Source organism: Notamacropus eugenii, chromosome 3, assembly GCF_028372415.1.
Source record: "Notamacropus eugenii isolate mMacEug1 chromosome 3, mMacEug1.pri_v2, whole genome shotgun sequence".
NCBI lineage: Eukaryota > Metazoa > Chordata > Mammalia > Diprotodontia > Macropodidae > Notamacropus > Notamacropus eugenii.
This window is the reverse complement of record NC_092874.1, coordinates 394,039,577-394,060,548: the sequence shown is the minus strand read 5'-3', so window position 1 is coordinate 394,060,548 and position 20,972 is coordinate 394,039,577. Positions and strand designations below refer to the sequence as shown.

Genomic DNA, 20,972 nt, shown 5'->3' with positions numbered 1-20,972 from the left:
GACACTTATTAGCTGTGTGACCCTGGGCAAATCAATTAACCCTGTTTGCCTCAGTTTCCTCATCTGTAAAATGAGCTGGAGAATGAAATGGCAAATCATTCCACTATCTTTGCCAAGAAAACACCAAATGGGGTCATGAAGAATCAGACACAACTGAAACAACAGAACAAACGATGAGGTGTTTTGACTATATAGCCTCTGAAGTCTCTCAGGTTCTACGATCCTGTCATTGATTCCTCATTCAGTTCTCTTTCATAGCATCAAGCAGCATGTTGTCCAGAATTACCTCTCAGTCAGAAACACATGGAAGCATCTATTTCCACTTGGAATCGTTTACAAACAGGATTCATCTGTGGATTTTCCATTGCCTAATTAGGCTTACTCCTATGAGGCTTACTCTGAAATCCCACTAAAGAGAAAGACTTTGGCTTCCTTTATGAAGTGCAAATAAGACATCTATGGTAGGATAAAATGAATGAAACAGAGACATCACTGGCTTGTAGAACTCTGAGGCTGCAGTAAGCATTTCTTAGCTGATAAAAACTGTCAGAATGCTATTGTGTATCACCATTTCAAAAGGGACTATTCAGCAGAAGAAAAAAATAGCCATAAACAAGGCAAGCCATCATCAAACTCAAGCAAGAGAAGCACTTTCCTCCAAGAGGATTTCTTAGCTGTAGAGTGATGAAGCTGCTGGCTTCATCTTCATAGCTGTATGGGGAGCCTGGGGTTATAGACTCTCCCTGTGGGAGCTGGGATGGATAACGATGTTTACTGTAAGCACAGGATAGCTATGTGTCCAGATAGTAAAGTGGGAAGATCTCCTGTTGACAAAACATTGCGTGTACTTCTGGAGAGGAGGCAGAAAGGAAAGTCGCAAATACCCGAGGTGACCTTGCCAGCTCAGGCAGGAGCACAGATCAAATCTCATGCAGTGATGTTGCAAGGGCATAGGGCTATTTCTAAGAATGGGGAGCCATCTGCTGGCTCAGCAATAAATTACAAGCACCATGTTCAGATTGACCATAGAAGTGACTAGCACCTGAGTTTCAGCTTCTGCTTGTCACCTCACTTGGGCTCTAACTGTGAGGGCACTTTATTATTATCATTACCCTTATTAAGAGTTAGAGTAGCAGACCTGAGCCTAGAGTCTCAGAGGCAGCGTGATGTAAGGGGAAAGGACTGACTGGAGTCAAAGAAATAGAAATCAAATCCTGCCTGGGATAAATCCTCCCTCCTTATTTTGTAGATGAGAAAACTGAGGACAAAGAAAGAAAAATAATTTCTCCAAGGTTCTTATCATCCTTTTATTATGTGTTTCTCAGACTTTCTCTCTTTCTCAGTGCAAGGCTAATCCCAAATTGCCACTTATCTTGTGTTTTTTTTTTTTTAATGAAGCTAAGTCTCTGTTATTTTAAAAATCGTTAGTAAAATCTTTGGGGTTTCTATTACCTTCATTTCTGAATGTCTTTCTACTCAACTCAAAGAGACATCCTTTGTTAACAAAGGGTAAAAGAGAAAGGGAGGGGAACAATTCAACAAGACAAACATATCAACCAACACTGAAATTTTATGCAGTGTCCCTCCACCTTTTCAATTAAGGGTGGGGGAGGGGGAGGCCGCAGAGAAAAAATTTCTTATCTCTTCTCTGGGCCAATCTGTCATTATATTATATAAGATTAACTATATCATATATAATTATTAATTATGTAATCTTAATTATGTTAGATAATAGGAACTTAGGCCTCAGAGAGTTTAAAGAATTTGCCCAAGATCACCCAGCTATAGAGTATGAGACAGGATTCGAATCCAGGTCTTTTTGAATTTAAAGTCAGCAATGTATCTATTATGCCATATTGCCTCTCATTCAGCTTTGGGTTTTTTGGTTCTTTCTTTTTACATTGGTGTAGTCATATATTCTTTCCTTGTTCTGATTACTTCCCTTTGCATCAGTTCATTAAGTTTTCCCGTATTTCTCTGAATTCTTCATATAATTGAAATTGATAATTGTAACTGATAATTACTTACAACATAGTAATATTTCATTATTTTCATGTTACACAATTTGTTTAGCCATCCCCCTATTGATGGACTTCTACTTTGCTTGAATGAAGCAATGAATATTTTGAATATGAATATTAGTATTTTGGTATTTTCATCTTTCACCCCTTTGGAATATGTGTCTACTAGTGGGGTTTCTGGATCAAAGGATATTATATATATATATGTATACGTAATATGATATATTTTAAATGTCAAAAATGACATTTCAGCCACTTTTTAGCATAATTCCAAATTGCTTTCCAGTAGGGTTGAGCCATTTCAAAGCTCTAACAATAGTAAATTAAGTGTGCTCAGGGTCTAGTTAATTTTACAGTCAGTCTAGAACAGTGTACTAGTCTTTAAATAGCACCTCCAACACTGAATATTTCCATCTCGTGTCTTCTTTGCCAATTTGTTAAATGTGACCTCAAGGTTGTTTCGATTTTCATTTCTCTTATTATTAACAATTTGTATCAAAATTTCATATGGTGACAATAGTTTGACAGTACTTCTCTTTCAAGAGCAACTTACTCATATGCTTTGATCACTTGTCCCCTGGGGAATGCCAATCTGGATTTTAACTTTTGTAGTTCACTTAATATAGCCCAAACCTTCACTTCTAGAGCTACCTGCAAATAATTGGCCCTACTTTTAGGTACTCCCTTTGGAGATCTACCCAAATTTCTTCTTACCAGTAGGAAAGAATCCTTCACTTTTTCTTTGTTGGAATTTAACAGGTAAATTTGTGCTTCTGCATGATTTAAAATCAGAGTCTAACTGTGCTTCTACAGATTCATTGGGCAGACTATTAAGAAGACTTCTAGGGGCATCCAGAAAGTACACTTACAGCTTTGCTCCACTCCTTTCTTACCCCAACTTTCCATGGGGAAAAAAAAAGTACATGTTATTTTCATAGGCTGTGAACCCTATATCTTAGTGACTTCTGGGCTAATAATGCCCTGATGATAGGAACTCTGACATCATCGTTTGTAGGTTTAAAAAATGTTAAGTGCCGTTTGTCAGGTATTTATATGCAGCGCATAGTTTGGAAGCAGAGGGAATTGGCCATTTCTAGTCAAAGTTAACTTTGATTCTTCTGATGAAAGCTCTGAGTCCAGGGGTGACAAAGTGTATTATAGGTACTTGACTGGAGTTAGAAGACCTAGGTTCTAATCTCTGGCACTTAGTAGCCTACACTAGTTACAGTAATAGAGACACAGTTTCTCTGAGCCTCAGTTTTCACCTTTGTTAAAAAAAAAAGGGAATAATAATAGCCCTAACCGCATATTGTTGGTGTGAAGATAAAACAAAGCTATATAAATGTGAGCTCTTATTTTCTCTGGGATTACTTGAATAGCTAGGAAATGTATGGCAAATACAAAATGTGGTTTAATCTCAGTTTAACGTTCCTCACCACAATGGGACATTTGGAGACAATAGGTCATCTGGGGAAACCAGTATCCCACATTCATATACAACCTCAATTTACTTACATACCCTATAACTATTTCTAAGACCCTACAGAGAAGCACTTTAGTATAATAGAAACAGCATGTAGGTGGTCTATTGAGGCGGTTTGGTATGATGGATGAAGTGCTAGACTCTAAATCAGTAAGATCTGTTTTCAAGTCTTACTTTAGACACTGATTTTATGACCCTGGACAAGCAACTTTGTGGGTCTCTGTCTTTAAAGTGGGAGGTTAGATGAGATAGATTCTAAGACTCCTTCCAGCCCTAGATTGAGGATCCTGTGTTTGACCTGTGGCAAATTGCTTAACCTCTTGGGCCTATTTCTTCCTCTTTAAAAGGAGGGTGTTAGACTACATGGCTTTGTAAGCTAGGTGGTACAATGGATAGAGTACCAGATCTGAACTCAGGAAGACTTCTTTTCCTAAGTTCAAATCTGATCTCAGGCACTTACTAGCTGTGTGACCCTGGGCAAGTCACTTAACCCTGTTTGCCTCAGTTTCCTTATCTGTAAAATAAGCTAGAGAAGGAAATGGCAAACCACTCCTGCATCTTTGCCAAGGAAAACTCAAATGGGTCATGATGAGTCAGACATTACACAGTAAGCCATAAAAGAGATTTGTTATTTCACATGATTTCACCAGTGGTTACTTCTACAATTTATAATTACCCTATACCAATGAGGCCCATAAAACTCCCAAGTGTGTATTTGGGAGGAAGAGGGGCACTAGATTAAAATGTAATTGAGGAATATTTTTCAAAATAAATAAAATATAATTTTAACCCCAGTCCCAAAGTCCATTGGTATAGGGCTGCCTCTTTATTGGTGGATATCAATGCCTTGAGTCTGGGGTGAGGGGGAAAGGGGGAAGGAGGGAAGAGTTGGCAAAAGACAGAGAGCTTCAGTCTCTTGGGTCTTCTTCAAGAGTTATCTGAGTCTTCTCCAAACATCGAGTTGTTCTGGGTTCTTTTGGCTTTCAGCTTTGAGAGGGAAAATAGAGGCCAACCCCACTTCAGACTGCTGAAAGACATGTCTAGAAAGACATCAGTGAAGCTGGAAGTCTCCATCATGTCTCTACCTGCAGCTTGCTACACTAGTGACTTTGGGGAGCTTCTTCTTTGATGAGAGCTGAGAGTCTTGATTGAGCTGAATCACTTCACTCCCAATGGGAGAGCCCCTTCATTCTGTATTGTCTGGTGTGTGTGTGTGTGTGTGTGTGTGTGTGTGTGTGTGTGTGTGTGTGTGTGTGTGTGTGTGTGTGTGTGTGTGTGTGTATTCCTGTGTGTACTTTCTCTGGTTTCTGTTTTGTTATTTGAATAAAAGGGTTTCTTCACTATTCACTACTTGTGTTCATTATGGACTGGTATTTCTTCACAATTCACTAAGTGTATTCATTATGGAACTGGGAAAGGGGTCAAGTCTTGGATAGGATATAAAGGTTAGGTTCCTACTTCCCCCCAATTATGAACAGTGATCAGAAGTTAGATTGAACCTGAAAACCTCATCTCCTAAACAAATAACATTTAAATGGGCAAGTAAAATTCAGCCCTGTACTCTTTCTCTCTAAGGAGAGCAGAATGGTGGCCTCTGATCCCTACCCCTTGCTTCCCCTCCTGGAAAAAAATAAAGTCCTTTGGAGAAAGATGGGGAAAGAAACTAGAGATGTCTATTCTGCCTCCCTTTGATCTAATCAGACATTCCCATGCCACATGTAGGGGGACAGCCCTTGCTACATTATATAATAGGCCTCATTATACAATAAAACATAGATAATCTTAATATGTGGTTTTCTAAGTCAACATGTGCCTGCAGGGATCCGTATGTATGATTGAGTGATACTCATTTCTCTTTGAGTTTGACACCATTACCCTATACCATAGTGGATTCTTTAACAAGTTATTGTTACCAAAAAACAAAAAATCATTGCTGGGTAGTCATGTGTCTCATGGTAAGATTTAGCTAGGCTTATGTGCAGATAACAGTCTCTCATTGGGCCTGAATTTACCACGGAGAAGCCTATCAGAACATGTGTTCTTCTGACATGGCAACATTCAAGAACCTGGGATCTTCTCCATTCCCCAGTGCAATTTGGGGGCTATTTGTCCTTCATTTTCCAAGAGGACCAATGACATCACAAAGGTGATGTCTTAAGTCGTTGAATTGGATTTAAGTGAGAAAGAGTTGCACAAAGTCATCAGTTTCACTCTCTCTTCCAGGGTCATCAAATCCAGTGGCAGGACAAAAGTCTGGCAATGGCCATCCGAACAAATTGTTCTCCTCTGCCCATTCCACTGAAGCAACTCTTTGCATACTTGGAGTAGACATCCCCCTGAGTCACCAAGGGGTTTGAGGCTGGTCAGTTACCCTCAACTTGGCTTAGCCCATCTGCCAAGACTATTTTACTGAGGTGTGGCTGCTGTGCATGCTATGGAGCCACAGGTGAGAGCTGAGTGCCAGACACTGTGGATGATGAATGAGTAGCTCTGAAAAGGGCTCAGCAAACCCTCACACCAGAGGTGCTTGTCGTCCCCAAACACCCCATATACCATTTGATAATGGAGTAGTACCTTAAGTGGAGCAAAGGGCTATATAAATAGTGCTATTATTATATGGACAGCAAAGAGAAACCACATGGTACAAGGGAAGTTACATCCAGTCAGGTTTCTTAAGCTTCCCGATCATCTTAGTCCCTTTAGGGAAATTTCTTGGAATTGGCGGGAATTTAAGTCAATAACCATTTACTAAATGCCTATGATGCGCAAGACACTATATTGTATGCTGAGGGTACAATGAAAATTACACCATCCCTGTCCTCAGTTGGAGTCCAATAGGAGGCTATAACGTTTATCCTGAATAAGCAGACAAAAAATAAAATGTAATAGGGGACAAAGGAAAAATTCAGATGATGGTTTTAAGAACATTGGAAGGTGTCACCTTCAGGGGAGGGGGAGCAGAGAACTTTTGAGAGAAGGCGGATACATGAATTAGGGCTAGAAAGATCATAGGACCACAGAAAGATTTCCATAGCGTCATCCTTGAGCCAGAGTTGGAAGGGGCCTCACAGGGCATCTGGTCCAACCCCCTCATCTCACCGATGACAAAGTGGAGGCCCAAGAAGCTAAAGAGATTTGCCCTGAAGTCAAACAGGCAGTAAACGGGAGACATAGCCTTTCCGTTGAACAAAGCTGTTTTCCAACAGTTAAGAAACATTACAGATATGAGTGACAACCTGCACAAATAAATGCACAGGAGGTGAGCGAGCACAAGGTAACAGCTCCAATGTGGTTGGAATGTGGAACCCATAAAGGGGTATAGTGTGAAAGAAGCCTGTAAAGGTAGGTTGACACCAGAAAGTCTTAAATGAAAGCCAAAAGAGTTTTTATATTATCCTTTTCAGAAATGAGTCAAAGCAGTTTTTTGAGCAGGGGAATGACATAAAATGCACTGTATCCATACAGTGAAGTGAGATGAACGGCTAAGACAAGGTTTGATAGCAGTAGGGCTAAGGACTGGAACTCTGATTTCATGTGTATGGGGAACTCGCAGGTGAAGAAACTTTGTCTATTGATGCAAGTTAGAACCTTTTCTGAAAGGTGTAATCTTAGACAACTTCCCACACGGGTGCACATGCCTTTTAAGAAAATGAGGGTATGGGGTGTCAACCGTTTTTTAATGCATTATTTGGTTTTGATGATTTTTTTCCACCTTCTTCCTCTTTTTTTAAAAAAATTTCTTTGTTATAAGAGATGACTCTTTGGTAGGAGAGAAGGCAGAGATACAGGGGAAACCTAGGTAATAAAAAATATCAATAAAAATCTCTATTTTTAAAAAGTTTTCTAGTCTTAGAGAGTTGCCTAGAATAATTTCCAGGATCACATAGCCAGTAAGTCAGAGATTTGCTTGTCCTTCTTAGGGAGCAAAAGAAAAGATTTTAGAATAGATTAGTTAGAGTGATTAAATCCACTGGATAAATTCTCAACCAACAATAACAATAGATAGATAGATAGATAGATAGATAGATAGATAGATAGATAGATAGATAGATAGATAGATGATAGACAGACAGATAGACAGATAGACAGATAGACAGATAGATAGATAGACAGATAGATAGATAGATGATAGATGATAGACAGATAGATGGATAGATAGATGGATAGATAGATGGATAGATAGATAGATAGATAGATGATGGATAGATAGATGGATAGATAGACAGATAGATAGATAGATAGATAGCATTTCTATAGTACTTTAAGCTTTGCAAAGTGATTTATAAAAAAAAAAGGAAGCCAGCATTTATTAAGTACCTACTATGTGCCAGGTAATGTGTTAAGAGCTTACATGTATTATCTCAGTTGACCCTCACAACAACCCTGGGAGGTAAGTGCTATTATTATCCCCATTTTACAGGTTTAAGAAACTGAGGCAGACAATAGTGAAGTGACTTGCCCAGAGTCACACAGCAAGTACGTATCTGAGGCTAGGTTTGAACCCAGGTCCTCCTAACTCCAGGTTTCAGTGCTCTATTCACTGTGCCACTAATATTTTTTGCCAAAGCATTCAGTGGAATTAACTAAGTATGCTTCCGCCCAGAGAGCAAAACCAAATTCACAAACTTTGAGCAAAAATGAATGAATGTAGAAGCCAGGTGCAGAATTAAAAGAGAGAGAGAGAGATGTTTTATACATCTGGCTATCTTCCGAGTGTATGAGCTTTATTTTGGCAGTAGTACCAGTATTTCTTGATAATGAACCGTGTGACAGTATTAACACCACTTTGCCGATGTCTGGTAGGATACAGTTAGAGCAGCAATATCTCCTGGTAATGGCTCCCAGTCCCCAGCCTCATTCCCCCAATATTTGGCCCGCCTGGCTGCTCCAGTGACTTATGCACTTCTCCTGTGATCAGCAGCAGCCTTAATTGCTTTCTCCTCTTAGCTCTGAATCAGTGAATGCACCACCCTGCTGTACATTCCTTTTCCAGGTCACTGACCTGCAAAGAAAAGAGAACAGGGTCTCCTGCCAACATGTTTCATTCCACTAGTCTCAGGACTCTATCTTAAACCATTTTCAGTTCCCTTTGTCTGGATTTTTCATGCCTTCTTCCACAGTTCTGAGTCACTGAGGCAAATGGCAGAGGTGTAGATTCTTCTGTCAGGGGGTTTTGTTTCCATCTAGGCCTTGGCTTTTGCAGTATTGAAAAGCATTTTGCTCAGAATGAAATTCAAGATAGTCAGTCACATCTGAAGAGTCGCACAGACAGCCCTGACTTTCCACTGCCAGGGACCTGTGACCTAGACTATGGCTTTCATCTTTTCTTAGAAACAGCAACCCCCAGGTATGGGTGGGAGACCTTCAAGTAAAGAAAGTACCAAAATTTGTTTGCTGCTAATTCTTTCTGAACAATGCAGGTGGATATCCCTGGCATGGCAGGGAAATTTCTGGGAATAGGTTAATTAGAAGCAACATGATGCAAGGTAGGGACTGGGAGCATTGAAAAGTCAGGTGGGTACAGCCTCTTAATGCTGTGGCAAAGCCTGACTTCTTTCCATTTTAGTTCTAATACAAGCCAGGGTTAGAATAGCCACTATTATGCCCTGTAAGGCAACTATATGAGAGGCAGCTTGGCAAGATGGATAGAGAACTTATCTTGATGCAGGAAGACCCAGCTTCACTTATGATGTGACCCAGAGCAAGTCACTTAATCTCTCGTTGCTCAAGGAAGCTCTCTAAGACTGTAAATTACAGAGAAGGTGCTGACCAGAACTAGTAAAAGGAGTTTTCTCTCCTATACTTCTCCCTAAAGCCACTGCAAATGAACTGCCAGAGGGGGAACATATTAGAAGGTACATTGCTTTTTAAATTAGTCTTATTCTTGACATTTTTTAAAATGGTCAGTAATTGGTCATTGGTGGATGAATTCCAAACAGTCTAGATGTGCACCTAGAGGCCCAGCACACACTGCAGCTGTGTCATACACCCATCTGAGTGAATATCAAAGACTTGAGGCAATTAGTCATGTTTTCAGTTCCCATGGCACAGGATAGTTCTATGTTACTGGTTGCATCAAGTTTTTAGTTTTCACATTGCTCTGCAAAAATAAACCATATATGCCAGTAGATACTCTGAACTCTATCCAAGGCTTGAAGTCAGCAGACACTTAAAACTTAAATGGCCCAGCTAGGTTTGTTGTTCACACTGAATAGCTTTTGACTGGCTTATAGAAAGGATGCAGCAGCCCATGAGACTCTTGGATCATCTTCTGATGATATGAAAGTGGGCAAAGGAAGCAGCGAATGCAGCGCAGCCTCCTACAGCATCTCTTAGGCTCCGAACCAGCCGAGCTCTTGTCAGACATTGGGGAAAAGTCGAAATCGGCCACCTGAGTGAATAAATCACACAAACAAAAGAATCAGTATTAACCTTCCCCATCTCTCCCAGACCACTCTCCTCCCTCTCTCCTTCTATCCCCATGTCCAGCAAACTGAGATCCGATTTTACTGGATACATCATGTTCATTTGTGATTTAGCCAACCAGGAGACTAGGTGAGAGATAAAGAACAAATGGATGGATCTTTAACACTGGTTAGGGACAGAAAATATAACAAACTCCCAGTTATCCAGGGATGAATTAATTACCCAGGCCACATTCACAGACTGATAGTATAAATGTCAGAGGCCCGGAGTATACTCTACAACATTCCTGACAAGTTCTCATTCAATTTCTGTTCAAATTCAACAAACATTCATTAAACATATACTGGTGCCTGGGTATACCAAGGTAAACACAAAACAGACCCATCTTTGGGGAGTTTACATTCTACTGAAATACCCAAGAAAAACTCGCTACCAGTTAGGAACTGGCTGCAGTTCTTAACCTGAAGTCCATGAACCGGTTTGTTTTTTAATATTTTGATCATTATTTTTTAATGTCATGGTTTCCTTGGTAATCCTGTGTGTTATATGTTGTACATTTATAAACTTGTGAGGAGAGATCCATAGACTTCACCAGGCCACCAAAGGGATCCACAAAAAATTTTAAGAACCCCAATCTATTTGTCTAAAGAAATCAATACAGATACAGAAGGAACTCAATGGACAGTATAGATTTTTAAAAGACATGGAATTAGGGTAGACAGTGAAAGATGAATGAAGAAAGTGTGTCAAAGTCTTGTAAGAATACTTAGTAGCGCTAAAGTTCAGAATGAGCTGAGACTGGGTATGAATGTTAGGAGCATAAAAAAAGTTAGGGTTTCCTTTTTAAAAAACTAAGACAGGGAAAAAAGAGGGCTACCAAAGCTACCCATTGTTGGATGGGAGAAATGATAATGGAAAGTAGAGAGAAATCAGAACTACTCAATTCTTATTCTACTTCTGCTGAGAATTATCTATGGATGGGAAAGAGCAGAACAAAAAATAACCAAAAAAACCCCAATCTTGAGGTAACTCATTCCATTTTTTAATATCTTTAATATCTCTAATTATTGGAATTAATTATTATTAATTATTAGAAAGTTTTTTCTTACAACAAGCCCAAATCCACCTATCAGTAACTTCCATCAGCCCTCTAGGAAAAGGCAGAATCATTCCAATCCCTTTTCTAAGCAGAATCTTTCAAATATTTGTAAACTGCTTTCCTTCCCTTTTCCCCTGCCCTATGTCTTCTCTTCTCCAGCTTAAACACGCCCATCCCATTCACCTGATCCTTCTACAGAATGGTTTTAAGTCCCTTCATAATCATAGCTGCCTTCCTTTGGCTATGCCCCAGTTGGTTATTTATTGTTCTTCCTAACATGTGAAACATAAACAAACTCCAGAAATACTTGGACCAGGACAGAATAAAAAACGGCAGGACTTGAATCACCTGTGGGAACTTTCCTTTGCTGCTTCTAGCCTTGGCTTTTTTGGTCCCTTAGCTTCTACATCAGACAAGAAAGGCAGGAGAAGTAAACGAAAAGAAATCGCTTTCGTTGTTTTCTAATGGCTCTCACTGATTGCTGAGAATCATCCAAAATGAAAACTTTGGTCTATGGATTTCCCTTACTGAATTTCCTTTCCCTCATCTTCCAGGGGAAATGAACAGTACTTCTCCTCTTTCCCCCAAAAAAGGTATCTACAAATATAGGCAGAATCCTTCTTTTGACTATTCTGAGATGGGAAGTTTTTCAATGTATTCTAGGGCAGTGCTGTCAAACTCAAATAGATACAGGGGCCACTAAACTATATGGAAAGATCTCTGTGGGCTGTACATTGACTGAGAAAACTAAATGTGGTTATATATTTCTTTTTTATTAATATATCAATGCATTAAAATCAGAAAGGAACTCTAATTTAATCTGGTTCTAGTCATACTTAGGAGTGTTGTGGGCCATGTGTTTGACACCTACTCTGGGGAAGTTCCTATTAATGCAAGTTGGTGCCTGTTTTACAACTTGTAGTCTTAGAGAGGTACCTGGAGCACTAGGAAGTTAAGTGACTTACCTAAGGTCACACAGTCAGTATGAATCAGAGGCAGGACCTCATCTTTCTGTCTCTGAGACCAGGTTTCTATCCATCCCATGCCACTTTTTCTTAAAATGGGAGTTAGATCTCTTTAAAAGAAAAGGATCTTTGAAATATACAGATGTTTCTAGAGACAGATCACATATGGAGCACAATCAACAATTGTCTTTCTCCCTGTTTTCTCTTTCCCTACTTCAGTAGGTATTCAAGTACTACTTCCAGACTTGCAAACTCATGCTAGTCATGTCTGAGGGTGTTTTCCTAGGTATAGCAAGAAGTATAAAAAAGTGACTGGGATAGACGAGTCAAAACCTTGACTTAACATCAAGGCCTTTCTTATTGCCAGATTCTTAGCCTGGGCTTCTGATTCCTATTGCCTAGACTGTTTGCCTGGCTTCTGAACCTACTACCTCTCCTAACATCATATATCCACCTAATCTCTTCAATTTTGCCTGGATGCCAAACCTAGTGTTTGACTTGACTTCTGGTTTTGGCGAACACCCTGCCTTTGGCTAGCCAATATGGTTTTAAAGAGTCATGACCTTGACCTGACCTTCAGTGTTTGAATATACTTCAGACTGATCACCTGGCTTCAGATCCCCAGGCTCCTCTTCAATCACCAGCTTCTTGGCCCTTCCCCAGAGCTAACTAACTCCTGCGTATAGACCCTATCCTGTGTTCTCTTCTTTTGGCCCTCTCCTTTGTATTTACAATTTACTGCCACCTATAAAATGGGCACGAACAGACCATAGTAAGTACTTGAAACTTCACTAAGTTAAAAGTACATAGTTTGTCTTAAATTATCTCAAACCCCCAGGTAGCCATGGACAACTACTTTATCAAGACCATGACTACAAATGGAAAAACTAACCACCAACAACTCTTTTTTTTAATTGACTACAACCCTGCTACCTGTCTCCCCTCTGCCACCCACACCAAGGAAACCCTGTATATGGGGCAATGAGGATCAGCCAATACCTCCACCAGGTTCTTCTGCTGGGTGCTATTCCAGTAGGTCACATACATAACGAAACTCAACATTCCTGAGATGAGAAAGACACAGGGCAAAGCAAAAACAGCTGGGTGGACGCCTGGGAAAGATAACAGAACCAATTTATTGAGGTTCAGGCATTGACTTCCAAACGTAGCTCTAGGGTGAGGAAGAAACAGTGAACTTATTTTCTAGCTTGTTTATATGCTAGACTCAGATTAGTATTTTTATTTTCATGTACAGGCATCACCCTCATTTCATGTAACATTAATAAGTGAAACTTTGGATTTAATAAAAGATTACCTGGGGGGAGAGGTGATTATTCATTTCAGTATAAGATTCACAGTGGGGATTCATAAGCTCATCTATTAAAAAGATATGACTCCACCCTTACATTATGCAACACCAATAAATGAAAATCCAGTTTTAATAAAATATTATGGAGAGATGATTATTCACTTCAATAAAGAATTCACAGTGGAATTCATAAGCTCATCTATTAAAGAGATTTGATTTACAATAATTCTTCACACCAGGAACTTGAACCAAATCAAGAACAGGAATTAGCTAAACCAAACAAAATACACACACACACACACACACACACACACACACACACATTTTTCATAAAATGCCATAAGTCAAATCTGTGTTTATTTTTATTTTATTTTGAGACTGGGTCTTCTATTTCACTCAGGTTAGAAGTAGAGTGGCCACTCACAGACCCCTAATTAGCCTTGAATCTTTAACCTCTGATCTGATCTGGGCCCGTTTATCCCTGTTTGAGCAGTGGCCCCCTGCTCTGGTGGGCTCCTCATACTGGTGTCAGACTAAGTGCTGACACGTGATCTGCTTAGCCCCCTGAAGTTTAGAACTCCTAAACTCCAGCAATCCTACAGCCTCAGCCTCCCCATAGCAAAGATTACAGGCATGTAACGTCTAGGCTGTTTATTTTATTTAAAAAAAAAAAAAGACATAATACAGTTTGAATTAAAACAGAATCTATGTTTCCAACAACCACTGACCTGGAACAAAATCCAAGTATCAATGTATTCTATGAAGCAAACCTGAACCAAATCAATATTTTATTTGACTCAAATTCAAGACTTGCGCCCATTTTTTTCAGGAATATAACTATTGTATTGTCTGGCAAGATGAAGTATGCCGGTATAATCATGCAAAGTAGATTCAGGTGTTTAAAGAACACATCTCAGTCTGCTTAGGTTACTTCTCCCTTGGGTACACCTTAGTATACAGCACAAGAAAGAAAATCCAGCCATCTGTGGTGGAGCTTTATAACCCAAGTTCTACATTAATCCAGTGAGTTATTCAGAACAGTTTAAAAGGCCCAAAGGAGATATCACTCAGAGCCCAGGGAATGAATGACCTGGACTAGGTTTCTAAACTATTAGAAGTTCACCAGATGAAAGTCTTACCTGATATAAGATGCTAGTACATCATATAATAAAATGGCAATAAAAGGCAATTTGTAAAGGAAAGCGTAGATGATTTTAAGTGGGCAGCTACATGGTTCAAAGGATAGAGTGCTGGGCCTGGAGTCAGGAAGATTCATCTTCGTGAATTCAAATCTACTCCAGAATTTGTCCTGAGGCATTATTTAAAGTAGTTCAAAGGGTTTGGGGAAGAGCTCAGGAGAGTCCCTGTCTTTTCTCCACCATCTTGGCTCCACTCTCCCCCAGTTCAACTCTGGCATCAAATACTTAGTACCTGTGTGACCCTGGGCACTTAACCTTGTTTGCTCAGTCCCTTAAATGAGCTGGAGAGGGAAATGACAAACCACTCCAGTATCTCAGCCAAGAAAACAACAACAAATGATTTAAGGGTATTCTAGAACCAACTTATACCAAAGAACTGATTGTTAAATTTTCAATGGCAGCATCTACACCTTAGAAATCAGCAAGCGTTACAAATCAAGACTTTTATTTCTTGCTCTGTTGATTGTCTAGACTTGAGAAAGTGAGGGCAAAAATATTAATAATGTAGATTAAATGTAAAAGTGTCTCTAGTATTTTTTAACCAGCATCCTCCTAGAAGTAGTTGACCTTGATTGGTCAAACACCGTTTATGACCCCAACCTCACAGATCATAGGTGGTCTCAACCTGGGAAGGTAGTATGCAGGGAGAGGAGGAAGGAGACCATTTGGTTTATGGCAGGTACTGATGCACAAATAAGCAAAAAGGTTCAATTACAGGACTTAAAGACACTTAGGGTTGGATGGGGGTTGTAAGTCACTTAGTCCATCATTTCCCAAATTAACTTGGTCACAAAACATTTTGAGTGTGAATAATATAATTAATATTAATAAGTATCAAACCAAGAGATAACTAATAATTAAGCTTAAAACTGCACTAAGACTTTTATGATATTCTGTATAGTGCTTTAAAGGTTTACAAAGTGCATTACATGTGCTTAAATCATTTAATCAATAATTTATCAACCCTGTGAAATAAGTGTTATCATTATCCATTTGAGAGAAGAGGAGTCGAAGGTCTAGAAGGAGGAACCCATAAAGGCTAGTCTGAGGGATGGGGAAGGACAAAAGGAACAAAAACCCTCCAGTAAAAGGGAATCAGGGAAATTTTGGAGCCAAATAGAGGAAATTAAATCTACTTTCAGGCCACAAAGTTGACAAAAAGAGCAACTGAAGTATAATGGAAAAAGCACTGGACTGAAAGTCAGAACATCTGGCTGAGTCTGAGCCTCTGTGTGACCCTGGGCAAGTCATTTCCCCTCTAAGGGCTTTAGACTCCTCTTGGGTAAAATGGCAATGGTTGGGGTAGGAAATGGGAGTCAAAGTGGGAGCAGGGTAGATGAGACCATGGCTAAGATCTGATTGTTCCCAGGCACCTTTGATTTTGTGGTTGCTGAGTCATTTTTCAGTCATATCCAACTCTTTGTGGTCCTATTTGGGGTTTTCTTGACAAAGATACTGGAGTGTTTTGCCATTTCCTTCTCCAACTCACTTTACAGATGAGGAGACTGAGGCAAACAAGGTTAAATGATTTGCCCAGGGTCACATAGTTAGCAAGCTTCTGAAGTCAGATTTGAACTTAGGAAAATGAGTCTTCTTGATATATACTCTGCTACCTAAGTAGGCTCTATTATTATCTCCAGTTTTATAGATAAGGAATTTGGGGCTGAGATTTTAGTGACTTATCCAGAATTCCTCAGTTAATAAATATTTGAGGATAAAGAAACTTGCCCAAATTGAGGTTATCATAGATCATCTCTAAATAGAAAATGAATTCTTTGCCCCAAAATTATCTCCAGTCCCTCTTAAAGTACTTGAAAATTATTCTTCAGCATAATTATTAGATTATGTGTTTAATTATCAATTAACTTATTAATTAATGCATAATATAATTATGGTATTATAATTAAAGATTGAGTATGGTATAATGTAAAACCTGGAATATCTATCATCTATCTCTCTATCTCTCTGGCTATCTATAACCATAACAAAACCTCATTATTAGGTCTGGGCAGCTTGCCATTAATTAGGTGTGTGACCTTGGACAAGTCACTTGGTACTTTAGTACCAAAGTCTTAGTAGATTTCTTATTTGTGAAATAAAATGATTGAACAAGGTGATCTCTAAATGCTAAAAATTTTGCACAGGATTTTTCAAATTGCTCTGGGACTTGAATACTTTTCACACTCCAAGAGTTCCTCATTTAACTGCAACATAAAGCACCAAACCACTGTTATCCACCAGCAGTTTAGCTACAACTATCTGATGCTCAGCTGAGCACGTTTCCATGGAGAGAAAACCCCTAAGTGTCAGGTACACACACAAGGAAAAAGAAGAGGAGGTGGGTGAGCACCAAAAACAAATTTCATGTGCTTCTCTTTCTGGATGAGAGTCCAATCACTTACTAGTGGTCAACACTTTAATCAGGTGATACTGATGCAGATGGTTGATGCCACTCTGGACTCTGACACTGAGACAGTACTGTCCGGAATCCTTGAAGATGTGGTTCAAGTTGTAAGAGGTGCCATTTACCACCACCAGGTGGCACTCATTTCCTTCTAGTGGAACACAGTCTGGCTTGATGAGCCAGCATAAAGTCAGAGGAGAACTGAAAATAGACAAAAGAAGAAAAAATGGCTTTTAAGAAATGACTTTAAATATAGAATCACATTGGAGAATGGCTGAACGAGTTGATTGTGCTGTAATACTACTGAACTATAAGAAATGAACTCAGTGATCTTAGAAAAATATGGAAAGACTTGCATGAAACATAGAAGAGCGAAATGAGCAAAACCAAGAGAACTTCCTATACGGTAATCGCAATGCTATTTTAAGAATGACTTTGAGTGAATAAGTCATTTCGTCTATTACAAATACCCAAATTAATTATAAAGGACATAAGAAAGATGCTATCTGCATACAGAGAAAGAACTGATAAATAGAAGTCAATATCAAATCATTTTACATGTATATATGTATGTACATTATATACATATACATATATATACATATATATCTATTTGTGTCTAACGACTTCTCTTGGGAGGAAAAACTGGACCTACTACACAATTTTAAGTTTAATCTGCATGAGCAGATTAAGTGAGGGTGTATGGGAAGGAAGAAAATAAAGAAATTTGCATGATAATTTTATTGTATATTTGAAAGGAATAGTAAGTTGTGCATAGTAGATTTGAAGCTTTATGTATAATCAATCACCTTTTTATGGTTCTATGCTATAGAAATGCTTGTTTTATTCCATAAATTTAAAATAAAATAAAAAACTATACAATCACAGCAACTCAGAATTAGAAAGCAACTTCACGTCAGAGATCATCTAGTGTAATCCATAGCTGAACAGGTACCCCCTTCTACAAGATAGCTGCCAGTCATCAGACTATACGAGAGCTAGAAAGAAATTTGCACATTATCTAGTCCAAGGCTGGGGGAGAGAGGTTGTTTGTTTGTTGAGGGTGGGGGTGGGGGGTGTTGCTTTGTTTTTGTTATAGATTAGGGACCTGCCACAGCCAGCTTGAATTATCTCTGGAAAAAAAGTCATTGTGAATTGTTAAATTTTCAGTGTGAGCATTTATGCCTTGAAAATCGGCAAATGCTACAAATCAGGCTTTGATTTATTGTTTTATTAGTTGTCTAGACTCAAGAAAGAGACAGAGAAAATGCTCATGCAGATGAAACTTCAAAGTGTGTAGTGGGTATACTTTTTCTCCCAGAAGAAAAAATTTTAAACAGGAAACTATTTAACATTTATCAACACATACCTGTAGGAAGTCTAGCAATGGACCCTTCTCACAGAATATTAAATGCACAAAATAAAATCCTTAGGACTACAAAGGAAACCAATTATATTGCTTTCTTCTATATAAAGGAATTATATTGGCTTCCTTTAAGTTGGCTATAATTGTATTTTATTTAATACAGTTACCAAAATATTTTTCAAAAAACAAGTCATGTACCCCACATTAAGAAATCTAATCTAGTCCAATCCTTTGATTTTCTACAGTACAAACTGAAGTCCAGAGAAGGGTAATGATTTATCCAAGGTCACCTTAGCACTAGAACCCAAGTGTCTTATTAAGCAGACCTGATCTCTTTGTGCAGTCCCTTGAAATTGTCTATAAAGGGTGAGATTTGACCTGGCTCCTACCCATTCTGTCAATGACATCAAATTGGTCGTCCTCTCAGGGCTCTAAAAAAAATTATCAAATAGTAGGAATGTCTTATGATCACTCCCACACCCCTTACTATAATCTTTTCCTTATTGCTAGGTACCAGGTGCCTACTTATCACTTTCTGGGATTTGTAACTTAACATTTCACTTCTAGAAAGCAATCTCTTATCTACAAGATGCCTAGAGCATCAGAGACGAAAAGGGCTAAGCCTAAGGACAAGATGAAAAAAAAGTCCAGGGGAAGCCTTAGGTTTTCTTGCCACATTGTATCATTCTTGGAGACCTTGAAGTTGTCCTTCCCAAAACAAGTTTCATATAAACATTTAACTACAAATGTTTAATTAATGTCACTACGTGTTCTGCATACAAAGATGAAAATCCACCTAACTCCTGCCCTCAAGAAGTTTACAAAATAATTAGGCACCCAATTAGTTTACATTTGCAAATGTGCATATTAGAAAGTCCAATAACCTTCTCCGAAGGAAAAAATGTTTGTGGGAACTGGCTAGTTGAGAGGCTTGTCCTGCAGATAACAGGCATTTAGTAAAAACTGGTTAAACAAGAACTTCAGGTTTGAAAAAAATCTAAGTGATTTTCAGGTGACCCACCACGTTTTCACTAGTTCGTCTCTCATCACCCACTGTTGTAGCTTACTAACTCCACAGTGCTAAAGTCTCAAGCAATGCTCTGTAGAGGAGTGGGGTATAATAAAAGAAGCTCTCCATGGGGCCTTCCATCTACACTCTAGTCCATAACTTATCTTGTCAAAGAATTCCAGCGTCAGAATTTTCAGAGAACACTTAGTCAACGTATTCCCCAAACAGGAATTCCCTCCAAAACATCTATTCTACAATGAGTAGTCAGCCAGGTGGTATTTGACAATCTCCAACTTAGTGCCTAATGACACATGCCATTCCATGGTCAGGACATGTTTCCATATATCCAGGTGAAATCTGTCTCTGTAACTTCTATTTGGTTTTGCTCTCTGGAGACAAAAGAAATAATTAAAATCTCTTAAGGAGACACTAGGTGGCGCAGTGGATAGAACATGGAATGCCCATCTTCATGAGTTCAAATATATCCTCAGACAGATACTAGCTGTGTGACTTTGGGGGAGTCATTCAAACCTGTTTGCCTCAATTTCTCATCTACAAAATGAGTTAGAGAAGGAAATGGCAAACTACTCCAGTGACTTTGCCAAGAAAATTCCAAATGGGGTCACAAAGAGCTGGACATGACAACAAAATAATATCTTTCCTAAGTCATCTCTTCTCTAGGCTAAATATTCCTAGTTCTTTCTATTGATCCTCCAGATGGAATGGTTTTGATTTCCTCAAAATTCGGATTTACCTCAGATTTCATTGTCCTTAAAAATGGCACCCATAGCTAAATACAATACACCAGGGCTCGGGAAGAAATAATTGGTACATTTTTTCTTAAGGGAGTCAAAATACATTCATCATTTCACATGTCTAGAGGTTGGTGTATTGTTAATGTATTTTTAATGGAATTAATGCATTTTTAATGGAATGGGAAGATCTTTCCCATCCATTAATAGGCCCATGTGTGCTGCTTAAATCACATGGAAGCCTAAGTCACCTGTGGTGGGAGGAGTTTGCTGAACAGATAGAACAGCTGGAGCAGAGCTGAGAGGAAGTTGGTCTGACAGGGAAGGGCAGAGAAAGCCGGCAGTTGGGGAAGCAACTAGGGTGAGTGGGAGAGCTTGTTTGTGATTTTGTTTAAGGGAGCTGGTTTGTGGAAAGCCTAGCAGGGGGAAGACTTGGGGATGGTAGCACCCCCTGCACTGTTACTGTGTATGGATTTCTTTGTTGCTATGATGGATTTGGTTTTCTGGTGTTGGGGTTCGATTTTCTGGTGTTTGAATCAATGTTTTGATTCTGTCTTCCAAGTGGAGAGTCTGTTATATTCTGAGATTCAGAACTGTGCTGGCATATTCATAGGCGCTGTGAATGCTGCATTGGCTTTTCAGTTGGTGGGAGAGAAGATCAGAAGGAATTAGACTAGTAATTAAAACAGGAGGTTGACATAATCCAAGAAATATAAGCAGTGTATAACAGAGACCTTCATCAACATCCAGGTTCCTCTGAAAAGTGACCTCACTCTCCTATGTAAGGGCTTGGAGCATCATTTACAAGGATCCCTATGAGTTACAGGAAGCAGAAACAGTAAAATTTTTAGGGGCCCAGAAGATAGAAGTGATCTAGGCTGTGTGTGATCCTGGGGGCAAGTCACTGAGCCTCTTTTGCTTCAGTTCCTCTCATTTGTA

At 39.1% G+C, this 20,972-nt stretch overlaps 1 protein-coding gene across 1 annotated transcript in view; it reads right to left on the bottom strand.

Moving 5' to 3' along the window:
* Window positions 1-7,789: 7,789 nt before the first annotated feature.
* The window catches only part of TMEM130 (transmembrane protein 130), a 56,443-nt gene continuing 43,260 nt past the window's right edge, over window positions 7,790-20,972 (bottom strand). Inside the window, exons 3-5 of the mRNA XM_072597817.1 lie at window positions 16,905-17,107; window positions 12,994-13,106; window positions 7,790-9,895 (exon numbers count right to left, since the gene is read on the bottom strand). Of these exons, the coding sequence (XP_072453918.1) occupies window positions 9,707-9,895; window positions 12,994-13,106; window positions 16,905-17,107 (505 nt within the window). The 3' untranslated portion in view covers window positions 7,790-9,706. The remainder of the gene's footprint in view (window positions 9,896-12,993; window positions 13,107-16,904; window positions 17,108-20,972) is intronic.